The sequence below is a fragment of the Ogataea philodendri genome (assembly GCF_020536065.1).
Source record: "Ogataea philodendri strain CBS6075 chromosome Unknown scaffold7, whole genome shotgun sequence".
NCBI lineage: Eukaryota > Fungi > Ascomycota > Pichiomycetes > Pichiales > Pichiaceae > Ogataea > Ogataea philodendri.
In genome coordinates, this window is record NW_025763914.1 from 131,720 (window position 1) to 151,983 (window position 20,264).

Sequence of the window (20,264 nt, forward strand, 5' to 3'; positions counted from 1 at the left end):
ATAATACAAGAATAAAAAAATTTAGTAATATATTTGTGACACTAAAAGAAAGAGCTCTGTTTTTAACTATCTTAATATAATCTCCCCTTCAAGTAAGACCACAGCAACATCTTGGTTTGAACCAGTGACTTCATGAAATCACTTTCTGAGATCAAAGCGGCGTCTGCCGAACGCCCCAATATGAATGAGAGCAACGGATCAATTCATTTTTATATACAGCTGTGCAATAGTCTAGTTAAGCGTGAGCTTCAGTTCAAATGCTTATGAGTTGCAGCCTATTTACTTGCTATACTGTAAGATTCTTTTCTTAAGATGGTTGACTTCTTCAGCATTCATATTGTTTTTCAGTTAATAGTTCACTCTTCTTACTATGTCAGTATAGATAAGTTGTTCAACAAAATATGTGGTGGGAACCCTCATATTTATAGTATTCTTGAAGTGACCTGTAACATTCACAATTCGATCCTAAATCACCTCTGACAGACACATCACATATGATGTGTCATTTCCTTACGTCAGCTTTCCTTATCAGTCAGAGTCACGTGATTCAGTCACGACTAGCTTCATCACAACATATACTCCAGGCGCTTTAACAGATAGGACATTCTTTGCTTTCAAAATCAAAAGCTCCTTGGTCAAGGAGCTTTTCAAGAGTCTAGCATGATGTACGAGAGCTTAATACTTTGAAGAGACTTGAATTGACTAACTATTATTTGCGAGCAAATGCAACCCGAAAACTCACTCGTTCAAATTGTCAGTTGAAGACCAGCCCGAATCTTGATCTGTAACTAAATCAATGACCACATACTTGTGGTTGCATTTGAGTCGTTATGACTACGGACCAGAGAGTAATGAGCTATGTATGGAAGGATAGTCATAACTTGTGTAAATATTCAGCGCACTTCCTACTTGAATGCTCGCCAACAACAACTACTGCTGTGATATCTCTTCAATAGCATTGTTGTAATTGGCCTTCTTATAGCTTACTTAGTTTATGTCTCCGATATGTAGTATTCGTATAAGCGCAATATCTAAGTTTCAGTGTAGTAAATTAGATAATCGCTCAACTCAAAAAAACAGCAAAATAGACATGTGGTTATATGACAGCGATCCATTCAATAACCATCGGCTTGCTGTCAATCTGCTCCGCTGGAGTACCAATGCTTCATTCCTGATGGTTATGTCATGAGTTTTGCGTGGTCTATCAATCAGTTGATCCAAAATGACCCTTACAAAGTTGCCACCACGAATAGTCTGCAGTTCTATGGAGCATCGAGTAGTTGCTTTCAGTTCTTCACAAATCAACATTGCGCTTTTAGGTGAAAGAATTGATTGCCTCCTACCGTTTGCTTTCAATAGGTCCAATTTGTAGGGTTTATCAAAAAGTTCGGATTGATGGTTCGAGTATCTTGAGTCTAAAGTGGCTGTAGTTTTCGGCATGGGATGTCTGATGTGTTCGTTGAGAGTGAACTGTTAGTCTTATTGTGTCATGATTTAGTAAGCAAGGTGCATAATAGCATTCAAACATTCTGCAGGAAGCCTATCCAGAACACATTTGAAGAGAAACTAGTATACCAAATAGATCTCTGACACCTGAAACATAGGTACTGTACTTTGCTAGAAATATGGGTACAAGATTTCTGATCTTGGACTAGCAACTATCTAGCTTTTTATTATTGATACCTATTATAACTATATTTATTGGGGCTCAAGGATAAATCATGTTCACTGAAAACCATTCTGCTCATGCCAGATAGAAAATCAAATTGCCGGGACTCGTTTTTAAGGATTCTGACGGATGATACTATGGAAGCTCGAAGAGCTAAAAATTGATAAGAGCTCTTCTAAGAATTATCTTTAAATGAGTGCTGTACGCAGTAATTGTACGGGTTAATTCGATTCCACGCAAACATATCTCTATTTCCTCATTTCTCCAGAAGGCACCTACAAGGCACCTCTAGAAATTGAATATCCACTAAGGCACTATTTGATGATATCCAACATGAATCAAACAGGCTGGTGTGAGTCATTTGAGAAGTTGCAACTATAAGGATCATTGTTCATAAAAGAATAAGCTCAAGACCCAACTTTTCTCGTTGAAGCATAACTAGTCTATGCCTTAAGTTCACTGATTAGATAATCTTTATGCTTATCGGGCACTTAATATCAGTCAAATATCAAAGTATATGAGCTATATAATTTTTTTTTTGACCAAGTTAAATCTTCTTGTTTACTTTACATGAAGAGCCCTCCTCTTTATGACTTGACAGATAATACTCATATAGGTCTGTCTGGTTCATGGTCAATATCAACTTAAAGTATTCTCAGATATACAATTCTAGAGTTATCCTCTATTTCAAATGAAGGGGTTGGCACCCCTTTATATAGTATTTGAAATAGGAACAATGATACCCTAGCTTCTGTCCTAATTGAGGTGATGTAGTCTAGTGACTCTCGGATAGGAGTGATGCTGTTTAAGGTTGTTAGATCTGATCTGAGTCTCACACTCCCTCCTCTTATCTTGCATAATCAATAATGCATAAAAGATTAGCTAAGTAGATCGAGACTAACCCATATTAGCTTAACAAATAGGAGTTAATAATTGCTGTGCATTTGAGTCTTATCGGTTTGCTGGTATCTCAATATTCAACATAAAGTAAATCAAGACTATTACAGTAGCAGACAACAATAAACAGTTCGATCTTCCAATAGAAAAAATCCAGCAAAAATCAATTTGTGAAATAGCATTGTTGAATGCAGTTGACGCTTAAAAAGGAGACCACCGACTTCAAAAGCAATCAAAATGACCTACTATTCGTCTCTACTATATCAGTTTATTGAGGAATAATCAATATAAATATGCAGCTGAATACTCCGTCAAGAATTCCACTGACACTACTACTTAGGTAAGTTTAGTGACTACCTGGCATCCATTATTATAGGATTCTTGTCTTGAAATGATGAAATACTTAAGAATTAACCTTATGTCCTAATTTATGCTTCCTTGTAAGATTCTATTCTTAAGATGGTTAACTTCTCCAGTATTCATAATGTTGTGGTTGACAGTTCACTCTTCTATTATATCAGTTAGATAAGTTGTTCTCTTTAATATGCGGACGAACTCCACATATTTATAGCATTCTCAAAGAAGACCGGAAACATTCCCATTCAATCCGGAAGCACTATTGAGTCGCCCCGCACATATACTCTATGTTGTGCGTCATTGCTTCCGTCACCGCTTCCGTCACCTCTCTTATCACTCAGAGTCACGTGATTCAGTCACGACTAGCTTCGTCACAACACATTCTGATACTCAATCAGATAGGTAAGTTGTTCACCAAGAACGTGGATATTTACCACATATCTTAGTGCTTTCAGATCAATGACCTGAGATTTAAATCACTTTTGAAACAAATTATGCCTTCCCTCTAATTTGACATTTACCTTACGTCTGCTTTCTTACCATACAGATTCGCGCGAACTGGAAATATTAAAGCTCTTTCAACAAATGTCAATGATATCATGAGGGGAGGCTTCATGCTCTACATAATTTGTTTATTGTTTGGCTCAACATACTGCTTCATTGATTCAGGCACGCCCATGCCAAATGGCAGAAAGCTACGATTCGAAAAATTGAAATGAGCTAGTAAATGAGCAGATCCTATATTCAATTCGGTTTGGGTTGTAAAAAACACAGTCTGTGGTCTACAGTGCATCAAATTCAAGCCCAAGGTTTCAGGAATTGGACAATGAGATTGTCTGGTCACAACATCAGATTCACACGTAATTGCCCCAACCGATTAAACAAGTGAATAGCTTACCGAGATTATAAATTAAGGACACAGTACCCATTTGGCCTGAAAATACCAAAAGTGTTCGGTCTAAAGTCCCGAAACTTGGCCGCGTATTTCGGGTACATGATACTGGCGCTAGTCTCTTCTCATTTAGATACCTTTTGGTTTCCGCTATGTTAAATTATTGTATATGCAATAGAATAATATTAATTATGCAAAGAAATTAATATTAAACCTGAGAGTCGACGTCGCAGCTATTTATCTGCGAAGTGACTGATCAAAACAGTACTATTTGTGCAAAAAATTAATGCAATTCGGTTCTGTGAATGTTTTTCAGGGCTGGCAGTGCTTGACTTACTCAAATATGGGCCTGACACTGCTTTTTTCTTGCCTTGACTAATCGATCTAGCTTGCATTCCTCAATATCAAGATTACCAAGCATCTGTTGGTCACAGACGTCTTGTAGTCTTTTAGTTCAGACCAACTAAGACTACATCAACTACTAAATTAAACCAGAAACTAATCACATGGGGCACGCTGATCGCTCTTCATACTGTGATTACTTGAATTACCTGCTCTGGTTCGATTGATTGTTGGGTAAATGAAAATGAAGTGATGAAGTTAGTCGTGAACTTAATCACGTGACTCTGACTGATAGGAGAGGTGACGTAAGCAGATGACGCACAACATAGAATATATGTGTGTGGGTGGTGACTCTGAAGTATTTCAGGATTGAATGGTTTCAGTGTTTTTCGGTCTTATCTGAGAATGCTATAAATATGTGGGGTTAGTCCACATATCGAATTGAACAACTTATCTAAACTGATGTAGTAAAAGAGTAAAGTGTCAACTGCAACATTATGAATACTGAAGAAGTTAACCATCTTAAGAATAGTGTCTTACAGAAAAGCACCATTGTTGGACTAGTGAGTCAGGATGAATTTGCAAGATTCTTTTCTTAAGATTGTTCACTTCAGTATTTTAATGTTGCAGTTGATAATTCATTTTTACTATATCATTTAGATAAGTTGTTCACTTTTATATGTGGACGAACCCCACATGATTACAGTATTCTCAAGGTGGACCTGTAACGTTGCCATCCGATCCTTAATCACTTCTGACACACATCGCATATACTCTATATGATGTGTCATTTGCTTACGTCAACTTTCTTGTCAGTCGAATCACGTGATTGTGTCACGACGAGCTTCATCACAACAAAGTAAAGCATGACCCTTGAAAGACGGGTTCACAAAATGATATTTAAGAAGGGGTGTGTCTTACTCAAAGTAACGTTGCAGACTCGAATATCATGTCAATGTATTAAGTAGGATCACTCACTCACAATGGCAGATATCACTAAGCAATTTGACTTTCTAGTGAAAGGAATCCAGAAGACCCTCGATAAGGACTTTACAGATCATCAAGCAGGCTTCTAATAATTCCTTCTGCTTAAGTTGGTAAGTTTAGTTGAACTCACGAGCCAAATTATGTAGTTGCTATTCATGAAACTTGATCAAAATTTCTGACAGTGATAGAGTAGGATTAAACATCCGATTGAAACCAAGATAATAATTCATCGAATGAAAAACTACAATTCATGTAGCCTCAAAATCTGATTGATACTAAGCACGGGTTAACATCAAGATCATCCAATAGGTGAGCTTGATACATATTCCCGGATAACGATGTGTACCTGCATGTGCATTTACTTATCTGTGTTGAAGAAGATAGTCCCAAAGGTATCGGGTGATTATGTACTCGCTTAAATAAACAAGCGGGTACAGTTTACCAGTTATATTTCAGCAAGAGAAGTCCTCGCGGTTGATATAAAAGAATATAGAAAAGGAGTGTTAGCGCGTTTTGTATAACTAGCTGAAATAGATAATTAGAAGTGTCTTGCAAGTACTCAAAAGTTACAAGATCTCCACAACTAATTCACCATTGACATCACTACTGGATGCACTCCAACAATTTGTCTAAAGAGCCTGATGATCCGCAGCCCGGAGAGTGCACATATTGATTGCTGAACATGACCATATTGGAACGAGTAGTGCTGATAGCATCCATTGTGCGCTGTAATTCTGTTGTGATGAAGTTAGTCGTGAACTAATCACGTGACTCTGACTGATAAGAGAGCTGACGGAAGTAATGACGCACAACATAGAGTATATGTGCTGGGTGACTCAGAAGTGTTCCCGGATTGAATGGGAAATTTGAATGGGACTGTTTCGGGTCTTTGAGAATACTATAAATATGTGGGGTTCGTCCAATTTATAAAAGTGAACAACCTATTTAAACTGATATAGTAGAAAAGTGAATTATCAACTGCAACATTATGAATACTGAAGAAGTGAACAATCTTAAGAATAGAATCTTACACTCGCCGATGCAATATATGCTCAGCCATATTTCAGAATGACCGGAAACTTTTTGAAATATGTAAGATTCTATTCTTAAGATTGTTCACTTCTTCAGTTTTTTAATGTTGCAGTTGGTAATTCACTCTTTTACTATATCAGTTTAGAGAAGTTGTTCACTCCAATATGTGAACGAGCCTCACATATTTATAGCATTCTCAGAATCACCCCACACATATATTCTATGTTGTGTGTCATTTGCTTACGTCACCTCTCCTATCTGTCAGAGTCAAGTGATTAAGTTCACGACTAACTTCATCACAACAGCTAGTAACCGCTACGCATTTGAATCTTATCGGTTTGCAAATACCTTGATATTCAAGACGACGCCTTCACTGATATTCAGACCGACTCCAACAAGTTATGAGCCATGGAAGCACACTACTTGACGAATAAGTTTCATGATTTGGTGAAACTTAGGTCAAGAATTAATTCTAGCGCCTGGTAGGAGAAGTTGATCTACGTTATGAACTCAGCAAACTGCGGACTATATGAGTACGCATTGGATAAGTATGATACTTTTAGTCCAGCGGAATTACAAGAATTTGAAAGAATTGAGTTATATGCTCAGTATGATCAAGCGCTATTGGCAATCCTTATTGGATCCGTGACTGACGGTCTTGCCCTCGACCCCGCAGAATATCAGTATAGCATTAGTAAAGAGCTTCTCCACTATCTACAAGAGATGCTTGGTAACACTACGCTTGATGTGTGTAAGATTCCGTCCTTAAGATGTTTCACTTCTTCAGTATTCATATTGTTGCAGCTGACAATCCACTCTTCTACTATATCAGTTTAGATAAGTTGTTCACTTTTATATGTGGACGAACCCGACATATTTACAGATTCTCAAAGCGGACCTGTAACATTGCCATCCGATCCTTAATCACTTCTGACACACATCGCATATACTCTATATGATGTGTCATTTGCTTACGTCAACTTTCTTGTCAGTCGAATCACGTGATTGTGTCACGACGAGCTTCATCACAACACCCTACCATAGTCGTGTACTTGATCAAATAAGTTGCATTCTTAATTTTGTTAAGAAGGGTTCAAACTCTTGCTTAGTCAGAGAATTTGTAAGTGGGTCAGCAAGATTCAAGTTTGATGGTACATGATGGAGTTCATATTTCTCATCCACCAGATTTTGTCGAATAAAATGAGAGCATAGATCAATATGTTTTGTTCTCAGGTGCAGCTTGGAATATTTTGCTAACTCTAGAGTGCTTGTGTTTTCACAATGAATTGAAGAAGGACCTTCTCTTTTGAATCTAAGCTAGTCAAATAATTGAGTTCACCACAGGAGTTCCTTTAATGTGTCGGCAAGTGCTATATATTTTGCTTCGATAGATTACAAAGCCACTGTGGCTTGCTTCTTAGATTTCCATGTGATAGGTCCATTGGCTAGCACAAAGACATAAACAGTAACCAAAACTCTGTCCATAGTGCTAGTTCCCCAGTCAGCATCTGAGTAGCCATTGAGGTTAGAGGATGGATCATAAGAATAGGCAATTCCCAAGTCACTAGTCCCTTTGAGGTATCTCAATGCCTTGCCTTCATCATATGTGACTTTTTGGGATTCTGAAGATACCGGCTTTATTTTGCCACAACAAACATAATGTCCAGCCTGACAGTGTTAGCAGCAAACAACAATTTCCCTATCCGGCTGCGATACTCAGTTGGGCTGGATAATGGAGAGTCATCGACAGGGTCCCAAGGATGTGTATCACATGGGGTAGAGACAGCATTGCATGTATTAAGCTGGTATTGATCAAGAAGAGAATGAAGATAAGTGGACGCCAAAAGATGAACCTTCCCTATGTGTGTGTGAATGTCTAAGCCAAGAAAATAACGAGCAGGCTCCAGATCTTTCATCGTGAAAGCCCGCGAGAGTAAATGTTTGACACGTTCAATTAACGGCAGTGATGCGGAGGCAATAAGCAAATCATCCACATACAGCGCCACAAAGACCGGAGGACTGGTATGAGAGACATAAAGGCCATATTCACTGGGAGTTTTGTGAAATCCAAGGGAGGACAAAACAGACTCAATTTTGGTTCCAGCAAAGCGGAGCTTGTTTTACTCCATAGAGGCTCTTGTGGAGCCGACATACTTTCTCTTCATTACCAGGAGAGATGAAACCCGGAGGTTGACACATATAGATTTCCTCATCAAAAGTACCGTTGAGAAAGGCAGTGGTAACATCCATTTGATGAATTTGCATTTTGAATTGGGCAGCAAGGCTGAGCATTATGCGCACACTGTCGTAACGAACAACAGGACTAAAGGTCTCATTGTCGTCAAGTCCATGGATTTGACGAAAACCTTGAACAACAAGCCGTGCTTTCAAAAGATGAGAAACGGGTTTGGCAGTGAATACCCAACGACATCCAAGCGCCCGTCTACCAGGAGGAAGAGAGACCAGCGTCCAGATTTGGTTATGTTGATGGGCGGCCATTTCGGCTTCCATGGCAGAGAGCCAACCACTCGATGAGAGGGCTTCATCAACCGACGCAGGAACCCTACCAGACGCGGCGAACACGTCAGTATTCAGAGCGGCAACAAGAGTATCAAAGTTGCCGCGTTGACGAGGATGCCAAGGAGGATCGGGGCTATAGTCTGGATCAGGGGATTCCCGGGGACGAGTCGTAGGAATGAGGGACGAAGGATTGGATTGTTGATGAGCATCCGAGTCAGAGGAAGAGTCAACAGGATCCGCAGAGACATCTAACGAAGATACGAGCCCGATGGGTGAGAGAGATGACAAATGATACGAGTCATCATCTGGCACAGGCGAAGGCTGCCGTGGAACAAAAGCTTGTGAGTCGTAAGTAAGTTGAAGTATATCATGTTTTGGTTCGGGCGAGGAAGGTAATGACTCAGGGAATTCAACAATAGGACCCCACGAGGAAGCACGAGAAGCTGCAGGAATCGTAGTGGCTTCAAGATGAGTTGACACAGGGGAAAGCTCATCAGACTTCATATAGATGAACTGGGGTAAAAGTCAGGATCGTCATTAGAGTCAGATATGTCTGGCGTAGTAAACATGGAAGAAGGACAAGGAGTGGTGGAATTGTCCGACTGAGTCTCCATAGAGACATCAGGTGAAGCCCTAGAGGAACACGTGTCCTGAGAAGCGGGCGGAGTAAGTGCAGGACGAGGAGGGTGAGCCCGAATAGCTGCAGCTGGCATGGGCACTCCGGAAGGTCGGTTCACGCGAGGCGCCTGTAAGGTATTGAACATAGGAATGTGTATATCCTTGTGGGCAGCCTGAAGAAAAGGAAAGACATCGTCACTGAAGACAGCATGAGAAATTACTTGAAATTTGTTGGTCTGCGGATCATGAATGATATAAGCCTTGCAAGTAGAACTATGACCAACAAAAATACGGGGACATGACAGAGGTGTAAACTTTGATGAACGATGATTCGAAGGAATCAAAGGAAAAGCACGGCACCCAAATGCATGAGCATAATCTGGTTTTGTCCCAAACCATCTGGCATAGGGAATATCCTGCTTGATAGCATGAGAGGGTTCTCGATTTATCAAATGAGCCACTAAGCGTATGGCATACGGCCAAAAAGTCTCAGGAGCCCCTGAGCTCTCCAAGAGAGTCCGAGTTCGGTCAATAAGGGTGCGATGCATGCGTTCAGCAACTCCATTTTGATGACTAGAGTATATCTCAGTATGCTCATGGTGAATCCCTTTAGCCTTCAGAAAAGAGTGAAGGCGAGTATTGCAGAACTCAGTGCCATTGTCACTTCGAATGCGCATCACCTTGTGATTCTTGTGATGAAAGTATTTTTCAGCGTATTGAACACTTTGTTCAATATGCAAAAGTACATCTGATTTCTTTTCAATCAGATCAACAAATAACATATGTGTGAATCGATCAACGATGGTAAGAAAGTATCATTCACTATCAATTCCTTTGATAGGGAACGGACCACACACATCAACATGAATGAGTTCCAACGGAAACTGGACCTTTGTATTGCTACTTTTAGGAACAGATTTAACACTTTTCCCTAGAATACAGGCTTTGCAGGTACCTTGCTTGAGTGGAAGGCCAAGCTTTTTCATAATGACATCAGAGGGATATCCATAACAAGAATGGAAGTTAGCGGGTTGAACTAGGTCAGCTTCTGCGGAATAACAAGGAACATAGATCGATTTGAGAAGACTATTTGAGTGCAAGACAGCATGCTCAATGCGGTTCATATACAATCCTCCTTTGGTAATAACAATATTTGCAGAATCCAATGCAGTATGGACTGCAATCAAGTTTTTATGTGCTTTTGGCACATAATAAACGATTTTAAGAGTCAGGGAACGTTTTCCATTCCGAAGGGTGACTTGACCCTTACCTTGGATTGCATACCCTACTCCATTTCGATTGATGAATCCTCCACTCTGTTCAAGAGAATCAAAGTGGCTAGGATTATTGGAATTATGAACAGTTGCACCTGAATCAAACCAATAGTCAGCGTTTGTGGTTACTCAAACAGATTCAGCTGCAATCAGACCTGACTCGATCATAGAGTTGACCCGGCTGAACTCAGCAGTCATAGCAAAGTTGGGGTTTTCAGCTAGATTCTCATTTATTGTGGAATCAACAGTTCTCCTGGCTTTGATACCATTCTTTCTGAGAGGACAAGTTTGAACTTTATGTCCGAGTTGATGACATTTAAAACAAGAAGGTTTCTTTTGCGAAATAGGAGAATCAGCAACAAACGCAGATGACTGAGACAACTGTGAGACTTCTTTTTCAAAAATCTTTCGCTGCAGTCCCCTATGGGTTAATTTTGAGACCCCATTGGACAGCACCTTTTGTGCGAGATCCTCATCCTTGAAAATGATAAGTAGGTCCACAACTTCCACAGTTTCACTATCACACCCTAATTCCACCATATCTGCTTTAACTGCTCGAAACCTTTGTTGTATCTTGAGTTGAGATTTATCGTCTCTTAGAGCTTCTCTGTAGTTCTGATAAATCGTGAGCAATGACACTTTTCCATAGGTGGACATGATCTTTGAAATCATATGTCTCCCATTGTCATCGAATTCATAATCCTCTTTAATGTTATCATTGATAGTTTGGTACAATAAGCTCTTCAGACCGTCATCATAAAAGGAAATTATGTCTCTGTCTTGGACAGCATTGCCCTGAACAACTACCTTTCCTGAAGCATAGTAGTCAAACAATCCCTTTTTAGACGCTCTCAGATAGGATTCAAATTTTCTTTTCCATTCTAAGAAATTCCTTGATGATTTAAGCTTACAGTCATCTGGAAAACGGGATATTAGATTAAAGTAAGCATGAGGGTTCACAACCTGTAAAATTCTATTTTTAAGATCGTCCACTTCTTCAGTATTCATGATGTTGTAGTTGATAATTCACTCGTCTACTATATCAGTTTAAATAAGTTGTTCACTTAAATATGTGGACGAACCCCACATATTTATAGCATGCTCAGATAAGACCGAAAAACACTGAAACCATTCAATCTTGAAATACTTCAAAGTGACCTCACACATATATTTTATGTTGTGTCATTTGCTTACGTCACCTCTCTTATCAGTCAGAGTCACGTGATTAAGCTCACGACTAACTTCATCATAGCACTTCTGCACAGCACTTCTGCACAGCGCTGTTTACAAAAAGACCGGAAATATACTTATGTGAAACATGTCTTTGAACGAAAAACGTTTCACTATATACTACTTAAGGGGAGGGAGAAGCCCTACTCAGGAACCATTTTGCAGACTGGAATTTTGTGTCAAAGTATAACATAGGTATACTTAATAGAGTAATCAGACAATTTCACTTACAATAGCAGACAGCAATAACAAGTTGATCTTCTAGTAGAAGAAATCCAACACACAAGTCCGAATATCACTGCAGGAAACTATTCGGGCATTAAGATAGGGCAATATCTATCACATCCGGCGGGGCGTATGATCCGAGAGTTGAGTTAACTTTAGACTCCTTTTAATCTATCAGGCATAGAGAGTTCTGAGGCGGGGCATTACCCCCCCCAATGTTACGCCTTCTTGCGAGAGAAACCTAGGACGCTGATTGCACAGTATTAAAACGCCCTTTCACTTCTAAAGTTTTCGAAGAATACCCAATTTGCCAATTATGTATCTCGCACAAAAACAATATTACATCTCGCCGATGTGTTCATGGATAGCCTTTCATCTCTTCGGTATGATTCGATCTCATTGGATCTGACTTGATTATGATTGGTCAGTTGACTATGCCATCACCATTCGTAAATTTGGGGATTAAGACTTTAATCAAATTAGAGATTTGAGCAGAACAAGCATTTTCGTATCTTGCTTTCATAAGCAGCAGACTCTTTTCTGATCTACAGACTAAATTGGAGCAAGAGTGTGGGACAACCAATTTTCAAATTTCAAATAACTCTCCATCTTTCGCCTTAACAATACCTGAAGTTGACACGTTTCCTAGCCAGTTGCAGATAAAAGCTGGAACAGTATCTGCTGGACCACACTACATACTCCAAACTTTGATTAATTACAGGCAGACTCCCCCTAGAGGCTTTTGAATTTGGTTCAGTTCATAGGAGAAAGAGGTAACACGTATCTGCTAAGGGATCATCTTTACAACATATTAGAAGATGATTAGTTTACGAAAGCCAACGATATTCTTATTTTTCGCGTGCACTGTGTTGGTCTTCTTTGGCATCTTAAGTTCACGAAATGAGAAATTGACGACAGAAATAAGAGAGGAAGCCAATCATTTACTCCAACAGTGGGAGACACTCGAATCGTTACCGGGTCACTTAAACAATCAAAACGACACAGAGGGAATACAGTTAGAACCATGCACAGTCATAAACCCTTTGACGAATCAATTTTTCGATTTACGCTCACTTGGAGCTCTTGGAAACGAAGGTTTATTTCAAGCCTGGAATGCTCGTGGATATGACTATGGTAAGAACTTTTCGCTTGGCATATGTTCAACCCCTCTTAAACAGCCCCAAAATCTTCCGCAGTCAGACTTTGTGGGGATAGGAAATAGGAGTGAAGTTGGTGGTTATTACACCGATGACTCAGGTAACAAAAGGTCAATTGGACAGGTTTCTACCTCTCCAAAATTCAGGGGAAGAAAACTTGTCCTTGAATATACTGATGGAAGTTTTTGCGAAGGGTTGGAGGATGAAAAGTCTTTACGGAAATCAACAATATTGTCGTTTGCTTGCGATAGGGAAATCATGTCCAGAGCATCTGTGTCTTACGTGGGCTCAATAAATGATTGTTCATACTTTTTTGAAGTGAGGACTATTCATGCTTGTGCCACGGCTGCGAAGAAAGATGATATGGCTATAATTTGGATATTCTTGTTCATTTGTCTTTGTGCATTAGCTGTTTTCTTTGGAGGTGGTGCAGTTTACTCGTTGTTTAGAAATCATCAAAGCCGCCTCGCATCCACCCAAAGAAGGCGCCATTCATTTTCTAATGGTGTCAAAAGTTTTGTGCAGGTAAGTCACCATTAAATTGCTAGTGAAAAGAGTGGGAACTAATTACTGATTGTGATTACAACAGACAGGGTTTGAATATAACCAATACAACGACAATGTACCTGAAAGTGGTGCTTATTTTGACGCTGATAATAGAGATTCCAACGAGCTTTTAGAATTGTTGGATTCTCAAGCTGACAAGAACATTAATGATTGATTTTATGCTGTTCGACCTTGCATTTGTAATTGATACGTTTTAATAACTTACCCGGCCAGAGATAACCGGGTAACCCTTATTTTAGTCCGAAAATTTTTCATTTGGGCGACTGCTGCCTTCAATTAAAGTGCTTGACTACTGGAAAATTTTTCTTTCATCAGCTCTTTCAAAGAACTAATATATTAAAATGGGTAAAGAAAAGACTCACGTTAACGTCGTTGTTATTGGTCACGTCGACTCTGGTAAATCTACCACTACCGGCCACTTGATCTACAAGTGTGGTGGTATTGACAAGAGAACCATCGAGAAGTTTGAAAAAGAAGCTGCTGAACTCGGAAAGGGTTCTTTCAAGTACGCTTGGGTTTTGGACAAGTTGAAGGCTGAGAGAGAGAGAGGTATCACTATCGATATTGCTCTGTGGAAGTTCGAGACTCCAAAGTATCACGTTACCGTCATTGACGCTCCAGGTCACAGAGATTTCATCAAGAACATGATCACTGGTACTTCCCAGGCTGACTGTGCTATCTTGATCATTGCAGGTGGTACCGGTGAGTTCGAGGCTGGTATCTCCAAGGACGGTCAAACCAGAGAGCACGCTTTGCTTGCTTTCACCCTTGGTGTCAGACAATTGATTGTTGCTGTCAACAAGATGGACTCTGTTCAATGGAACGAGGCCAGATTTGAGGAAATTGTCAAGGAAACCTCTAACTTCATCAAGAAGGTTGGTTACAACCCTAAGACTGTTCCATTCGTCCCAATTTCGGGTTGGAACGGTGACAACATGATCGAGGCTTCTACTAACTGCCCATGGTACAAAGGATGGCAAAAGGAGACTAAGGCTGGTGTCGTCAAGGGTAAGACTCTTTTGGAGGCTATTGACGCCATTGAGCCACCTTCCAGACCATCTGACAAGCCATTGAGATTGCCATTGCAAGATGTCTACAAGATCGGCGGTATTGGAACTGTTCCAGTCGGAAGAGTCGAGACCGGTGTCATCAAGGCTGGTATGGTCGTTACTTTCGCTCCAGCTGGTGTTACCACTGAAGTCAAGTCCGTTGAGATGCACCACGAGCAGCTTGTTGAGGGTGTTCCAGGTGACAACGTTGGTTTCAACGTCAAGAACGTCTCCGTTAAGGAAATCAGAAGAGGTAACGTCTGTGGTGACTCCAAGAACGACCCTCCTCAAGGTGCTGCTTCTTTCAACGCTCAAGTCATCATCTTGAACCACCCTGGTCAAATCTCTGCTGGTTACTCTCCAGTTTTGGACTGCCACACCGCCCACATTGCTTGTAGATTCGACCAGTTGCTCGAGAAGATTGACAGAAGAACTGGTAAGAAGATGGAGGAGAACCCTAAGTTCGTCAAGTCCGGTGATGCTGCTATCGTCAAGATGATCCCATCCAAGCCAATGTGTGTTGAGACCTTCACCGAGTACCCACCTCTTGGAAGATTTGCCGTCAGAGACATGAGACAAACCGTTGCTGTTGGTGTTATCAAGTCTGTTGAGAAGGCTGCTGCTGGTGCCGGTAAGGTTACCAAGGCTGCTCAAAAGGCTGCTAAGAAATAAGCAGCTTAATGTGGAAGTTTCTTTAAACTATATTAATAGTTGATAGTGTATATGCTTAGTCACTTTACAATTTCTTATACTTCACTGTAGTGGGCACTTAACCTACATGTTTTTGGTTCCCTTCATATATCTAGCATCTGCTAGACACATCCGCGATTCAGCGGCATCCCAGCCTTGAAATGTATAAAACTTCGATCAATTATAGGCGTGTCTTATTATTCAGCGTCGAGGACCGAGCTTGGTAATGGCGGCTTGCTTGTAAATTGGTGGATGGTGTTGTGGGCTGGCGCAAATTTCGTGTGGACACGGCACCAGAGGCTAATGCAGAAGGCCTTCTGGTAGCCGTTGGAACAACAGAGTAAGCCCGCTCTCTGAATGATATTCCCACTTGCTTCACTTTTTTGCTGTTCTGGAGAGAGTTTGGATCGATCTCATTAAACCAATGTGTGTTCTCATTAAATTCATAAATGTGCCAATCAACACCGAAAGGCTTCGGTTCGAACATATAGACCGTGTGTAGCGGAACATCTAAATCTCCCACAGAACTTTTGCTGAGGTTCAGAAAGTACGCAATGAGAACCCGCGCAACAACTCTATGCGTGATGATCAATAAATGATTGGTAGTCCTCTCCAATTCCATTATCACAGGCTTCAGTCTGGTAATCACATCAAGATACGATTCTCCTCCGACTCCAGGATACCGATACGACATTTTGTCTTTCAACCGTGCATTGAACTCCTCTGGGAAACTTCTTTGTATTTCTTCATATGTCATGCCCTCAAATCTGCCGCTTCCTAATTCATTTAGCATTCTCATTTGCTTTATATCAAAAATCTCGTCCGAGAAATGCTCAGATGTTTGGATGCTCCTTTGAAGCATCGAAGTAAATACAGAAAAAGACGGTTCCTCTGGCAGATCATTGATGCCGGGTGCTTTGGAAAAATAGTTTGAATGTTTGCTCTTGAATTCGTTTAATTGGTTCTCCCGAAATTGCTGCTTCTTGAACGAGATGAAGTCTGCGAGTGATTTAGCGAATATATGGCCACGCTCCGTTAGTACAGAGTCCCCCCCAATGCGTCCTTTGACATTATCCATGGATTCTCCGTGCCTAGTGATAAAGATCTGACGAGCTCCTAGATTGAAATTTAAGAAGTAGTAAATGATCTGAGATGCTAAGAAACCTTTGATATTGCACGCAATCACTTTGCGTCCAACATCAATCATTTTGACATATTGAAAGTCCTTATTCTTTTCTTCCTCGTCATCAATTGTCTCATAAACTGATTCGTAATTCTTAAGCCTTCCAAGGAAATCTTTTATTGCAACTTCTGGGCTAATGTTTCGATAGTCTGGACCCTGCAATTTTAATTGAATATTGTCTTCCAAAATTGATTTGTCGTTGCAGATGCTCTCTAGAAACAAAATCTTCAGCTGTCCTTTGCTTCTCTCCATTATTTTTTCTAGCACAGCTCTCCGTCTGAGCTTCGTCGAGTTTGTAGCATCGAAAACTCCCACACAGCCATCACCTTTGAGGAGATAGTGAAGCAGATTATCCAAAGTCTCTTGTGCCCATTGCTCTCGTAAACGAGTATTTTCTTCGTTGTTGGGGGAAAAGAATTTTGCATCATGTAGTGTCATATCATTCTTGTCCGGAAGAGGTGAACTTTCAGGTCCTAGGTGAGCAGCTTTAGCACGCCTTGTTGATCCAACATTGAAAATTTTGGCATTGATTTGCAGCCAATTGAGGTAGCGAACAAGTTTGTTGCTGAGATAAGATTTTCCTCTTGCGGGAAGGCCTATCATAACTACAACGACCCTTTCACTTGTGTTGACTATGGAGCCATCGGGTGATATTTTGGATCTAGTCTGGCCTGGTATATCCAAAGTCGTTTTTACATGTTGAGATGACGTGGTCGCAGAATGTTGCTTGTTGCGATGAGGAAGAGGTGTAAGCCTGTCTGCAGATGAATAAACATTTGCACGTGATTGGTTAATATCGTCCTGGTCGCTATCTTCCCCTTCATTTTCGCTCAAGCAAAGGGGTGACAAGTTTGACCCAGCTGCTGGTGATGTAGTTCCACTCATGATAGGCGTGTCGCTCGGGGGTCTTCTATTGAAAGTTGCCTGACTGTTCTTATTCTCATCTTTTCCTCCCCGTGAGCTCATATCATAAGTTTGAAGCATTCGGTTCAACGACTCTAGATCTTGAGTCCGTTCATTGCACGGGAAAGAACCATCCTCATCGTCACTGATTAGGGCAGACTCCGCATCATCTTTCGGATCATAGCTGCTGCTTGCAAGACGAAGCTCCAATTGTGAGATTCCGGCTGCCGGGACAGACGGGGTGCCTGGAGATGGAGACGATACTGAAGGGGCATCAGCGTGTCTTTGGTTGGGAGTTTGTGACATGTTGCAAAAATACTCAACCGATCAGCCCAGAAAATACTATTATAACTCCTTTTAAATCTCAGAACTGCTCACACGTAATGAATTCGAAACAATTGCAATTCTCATTAATTATCGATATGAATTAAAAGTGGGTCGAAGAGCTTTCTGTAATTAAATTTCCCCACAGTAATTTTCCTTTGATACTTCTAATAGCAAAATAAGTCACCTATTTTGCCCGTAGAAAAATTGCTGTTTGATTCACGAAAAAGCAGCACCAAAAAAGATCAGCTTCGCAGCTTGCTTATGTTTACCTCAAGAAAACGATTAGTTTAATATTCTTAACACATATTCCACTGTCGTGAACGTGGCCGCGCTGCAAGGAATGGCACGCAAAAGTGTAGGTCCGATTCCTCTCCAAAACCCTTTAAACCCTTCTTCTCTTATGATTACCTTGGCAACTCTAAGTGTCGATCCGTCGTATTTTGAATGATCACCGAAGCCGTCACTTTGAAGTCGACTTTTGACAACATCCAATGGGTAGGAGCTGAGCCACAGGGCGTCACCTGCAGCCGCTCCACATAATAATAGTTGGATTGTCGAAACGTCTTTACGCTCAATTTTTTGGATGCGGGTGCAAGCTTGAATCAGAAACTCATACGTCAAGAACCAAACTCCGTATGCTTGAGTCTCCCTCAGAAGTGTTATTAAACTGCCTCTGTAGATGCCTTTGAAAAGACCTGATTGACCATAAATCTTTGAAATAGCATCTTTAGGACCGGTGTATAACCTGTGTTGATCTTTCTGAACTTGAAGCAAGATCCTTATTTGTTCAACAGGGGCAGTTATCGGAGCATTAACAATACCTGCAAAAGCTCCAGCGATATAATACTGTTTCAAGTTCAATTCCTTTTGCGATGGATTTGCTTTGAGTAGTTGTCTTTTCGCTTCGTGAAATCCATAAAACTGAATTGAGACGCATGCGCCAACACCTACCAGAGGCGCAAGAGTCCCCTTGTAAAATGCACGTAGTCCTTCATTCTTAAAAGTATCGACCAATGCTGCCACTGGAGAGCTATACTGACCAGTTTGAACTCTGACTTTCACTAAATCGAATGGTTGACCGACAAGAACCTGAACTCCACCTCCAACAAACCCAGCAAACTGAAAGAATGTCAGTTAAAAAAGAAAATCTAGACGTACCGTATCTTTGGCTTTCCGTGTCCAACTGTGATCTACTGCAGATGCGTTTTGCGACATCTCTATTTACCTTATGAAAGAAGAGCAGACTTCTACAGAAGCGTTTCTAACTCTTGCCTGGATGATGAATAATCACGTGATCACAAATACTCAACTACAGAGGCTGGAAGCTCTAAAGTAGTAGTTTGTAGATTCGAAATATATTGATTAGACGTTTAAACTTTATCAGTATCATCAAGCATCTTTGCAACAAGCTCATCCAATGGACCATAGTCCTTCGCCGTTAATAATTGAAACTCTGAACAGAATAGCACAAAATGCTTCAAAGAGGTGTTCAGGTGAGTTTGTAGACCTAACTCATTGATCTCATCAAAGTGATGACAATACATGTGTGCATAGACGCGGAAGAGCCTCTTCATGATCGTTCTGACCAAAGCTGGAAATTGTCTGGGAAATGAAACCCCCATTTTCGTAGGGAAAATACTATCATCGTCTAAGAAACCTTGAATCCAGACCATTAGAGCTTCAACATAACCAGGCGCACTCATAGATATTGGTTGTTTGCTATTTCTGCTCATTGGATCTTGCCACAAGTATTCGTATTCCTGTGTGGCTATCATTCTTGGACAGCTTGAAGGCGAGCAAAATTCGGTGATAGTACCATATAGCATGTTAATCTGATTGTAGAAATCCACAACATGCACTGCAAGCCATTCATTGAGGTCTTCGTCTTGTGGTAATTTCACCGCTTGGGCCAATGCCGAGCCGGATCCGAGCGTCTGTTCCGCATAGGTCCTAATATCTCGATGGTTGGACACTTGCTGTTGTTGCTGTTGCTGTTGAATAGGAAATGTCGATTTTGCTGAGTTTTTTGAGATAGGAGACGAAGGATTACTATCCGGATTTCTTCTGAAAACCCTTGCTGACCTGATTGTTGGTACTCCCGAAGGATTAAAATGGTTCTGTATGAATGACATTCGCCGGACCTTCAAATATTCTTTTCAACTTGTTGTGGACAGAAAGAAATATATCTTGAGATGTCAGTGAGCGTTCAAAATCAATAACAACGGTTTCCGCCTAGGTTAATTAAAAGAACTTGTTTACCTTTTACTTAAAAAATCAGATTCCCTAGTGACAAGATTGGCGATAATAATTATTACGTAAACCAAACAAAATCAGTCCGTACGTAA

The 20,264-nt window shown here is 40.6% G+C and overlaps 10 protein-coding genes across 10 annotated transcripts; 4 read left to right on the plus strand and 6 right to left on the minus strand.

Annotated features, from left to right (window-relative positions):
* Positions 1-1,068: 1,068 nt before the first annotated feature.
* Positions 1,069-1,602, minus strand: OGAPHI_002873 (uncharacterized protein; the record flags this gene model as incomplete). Its single annotated transcript, XM_046203790.1, has 2 exons — positions 1,069-1,470; positions 1,576-1,602. 2 exons carry the CDS (start codon positions 1,600-1,602, stop codon positions 1,069-1,071), a joined length of 429 nt encoding a protein of 142 aa, XP_046062036.1.
* Positions 1,603-6,680: 5,078 nt separating this feature from the next.
* Positions 6,681-7,013, plus strand: OGAPHI_002874 (uncharacterized protein; the record flags this gene model as incomplete). Its single annotated transcript, XM_046203791.1, has 1 exon — positions 6,681-7,013. One exon carries the CDS (start codon positions 6,681-6,683, stop codon positions 7,011-7,013), a length of 333 nt encoding a protein of 110 aa, XP_046062037.1.
* Positions 7,014-7,568: 555 nt separating this feature from the next.
* On the minus strand, positions 7,569-9,200 carry OGAPHI_002875 (uncharacterized protein; the record flags this gene model as incomplete). The annotated part of the gene is made up of 2 exons (XM_046203792.1): positions 7,569-7,844; positions 8,331-9,200. 2 exons carry the CDS (start codon positions 9,198-9,200, stop codon positions 7,569-7,571), a joined length of 1,146 nt encoding a protein of 381 aa, XP_046062038.1.
* On the plus strand, positions 7,836-8,711 carry OGAPHI_002876 (uncharacterized protein; the record flags this gene model as incomplete). The annotated part of the gene is made up of 2 exons (XM_046203793.1): positions 7,836-7,981; positions 8,348-8,711. The coding sequence occupies 2 exons, from the start codon at positions 7,836-7,838 to the stop codon at positions 8,709-8,711; spliced, it is 510 nt and encodes a 169-aa protein (XP_046062039.1).
* A 1,517-nt stretch (positions 9,201-10,717) lies between the features above and the next one.
* Positions 10,718-11,596, minus strand: OGAPHI_002877 (uncharacterized protein; the record flags this gene model as incomplete). Its single annotated transcript, XM_046203794.1, has 1 exon — positions 10,718-11,596. The coding sequence occupies one exon, from the start codon at positions 11,594-11,596 to the stop codon at positions 10,718-10,720; it is 879 nt and encodes a 292-aa protein (XP_046062040.1).
* Positions 11,597-12,861: 1,265 nt separating this feature from the next.
* Positions 12,862-13,921, plus strand: OGAPHI_002878 (uncharacterized protein; the record flags this gene model as incomplete). Its single annotated transcript, XM_046203796.1, has 2 exons — positions 12,862-13,725; positions 13,790-13,921. The coding sequence occupies 2 exons, from the start codon at positions 12,862-12,864 to the stop codon at positions 13,919-13,921; spliced, it is 996 nt and encodes a 331-aa protein (XP_046062041.1).
* A 166-nt stretch (positions 13,922-14,087) lies between these two features.
* On the minus strand, positions 14,088-17,898 carry OGAPHI_002879 (uncharacterized protein; the record flags this gene model as incomplete). The annotated part of the gene is made up of 2 exons (XM_046203797.1): positions 14,088-15,420; positions 15,722-17,898. 2 exons carry the CDS (start codon positions 17,896-17,898, stop codon positions 14,088-14,090), a joined length of 3,510 nt encoding a protein of 1,169 aa, XP_046062042.1.
* OGAPHI_002880 (uncharacterized protein) lies at positions 14,109-15,488 on the plus strand (the record flags this gene model as incomplete). Its single annotated transcript, XM_046203798.1, has 1 exon — positions 14,109-15,488. One exon carries the CDS (start codon positions 14,109-14,111, stop codon positions 15,486-15,488), a length of 1,380 nt encoding a protein of 459 aa, XP_046062043.1.
* Positions 17,899-18,201: 303 nt separating the features above from the next.
* OGAPHI_002881 (uncharacterized protein) lies at positions 18,202-19,134 on the minus strand (the record flags this gene model as incomplete). Its single annotated transcript, XM_046203799.1, has 2 exons — positions 18,202-19,038; positions 19,114-19,134. 2 exons carry the CDS (start codon positions 19,132-19,134, stop codon positions 18,202-18,204), a joined length of 858 nt encoding a protein of 285 aa, XP_046062044.1.
* Positions 19,135-19,289: 155 nt separating this feature from the next.
* On the minus strand, positions 19,290-20,051 carry OGAPHI_002882 (uncharacterized protein; the record flags this gene model as incomplete). The annotated part of the gene is made up of 1 exon (XM_046203800.1): positions 19,290-20,051. The coding sequence occupies one exon, from the start codon at positions 20,049-20,051 to the stop codon at positions 19,290-19,292; it is 762 nt and encodes a 253-aa protein (XP_046062045.1).
* Positions 20,052-20,264: the final 213 nt, after the last annotated feature.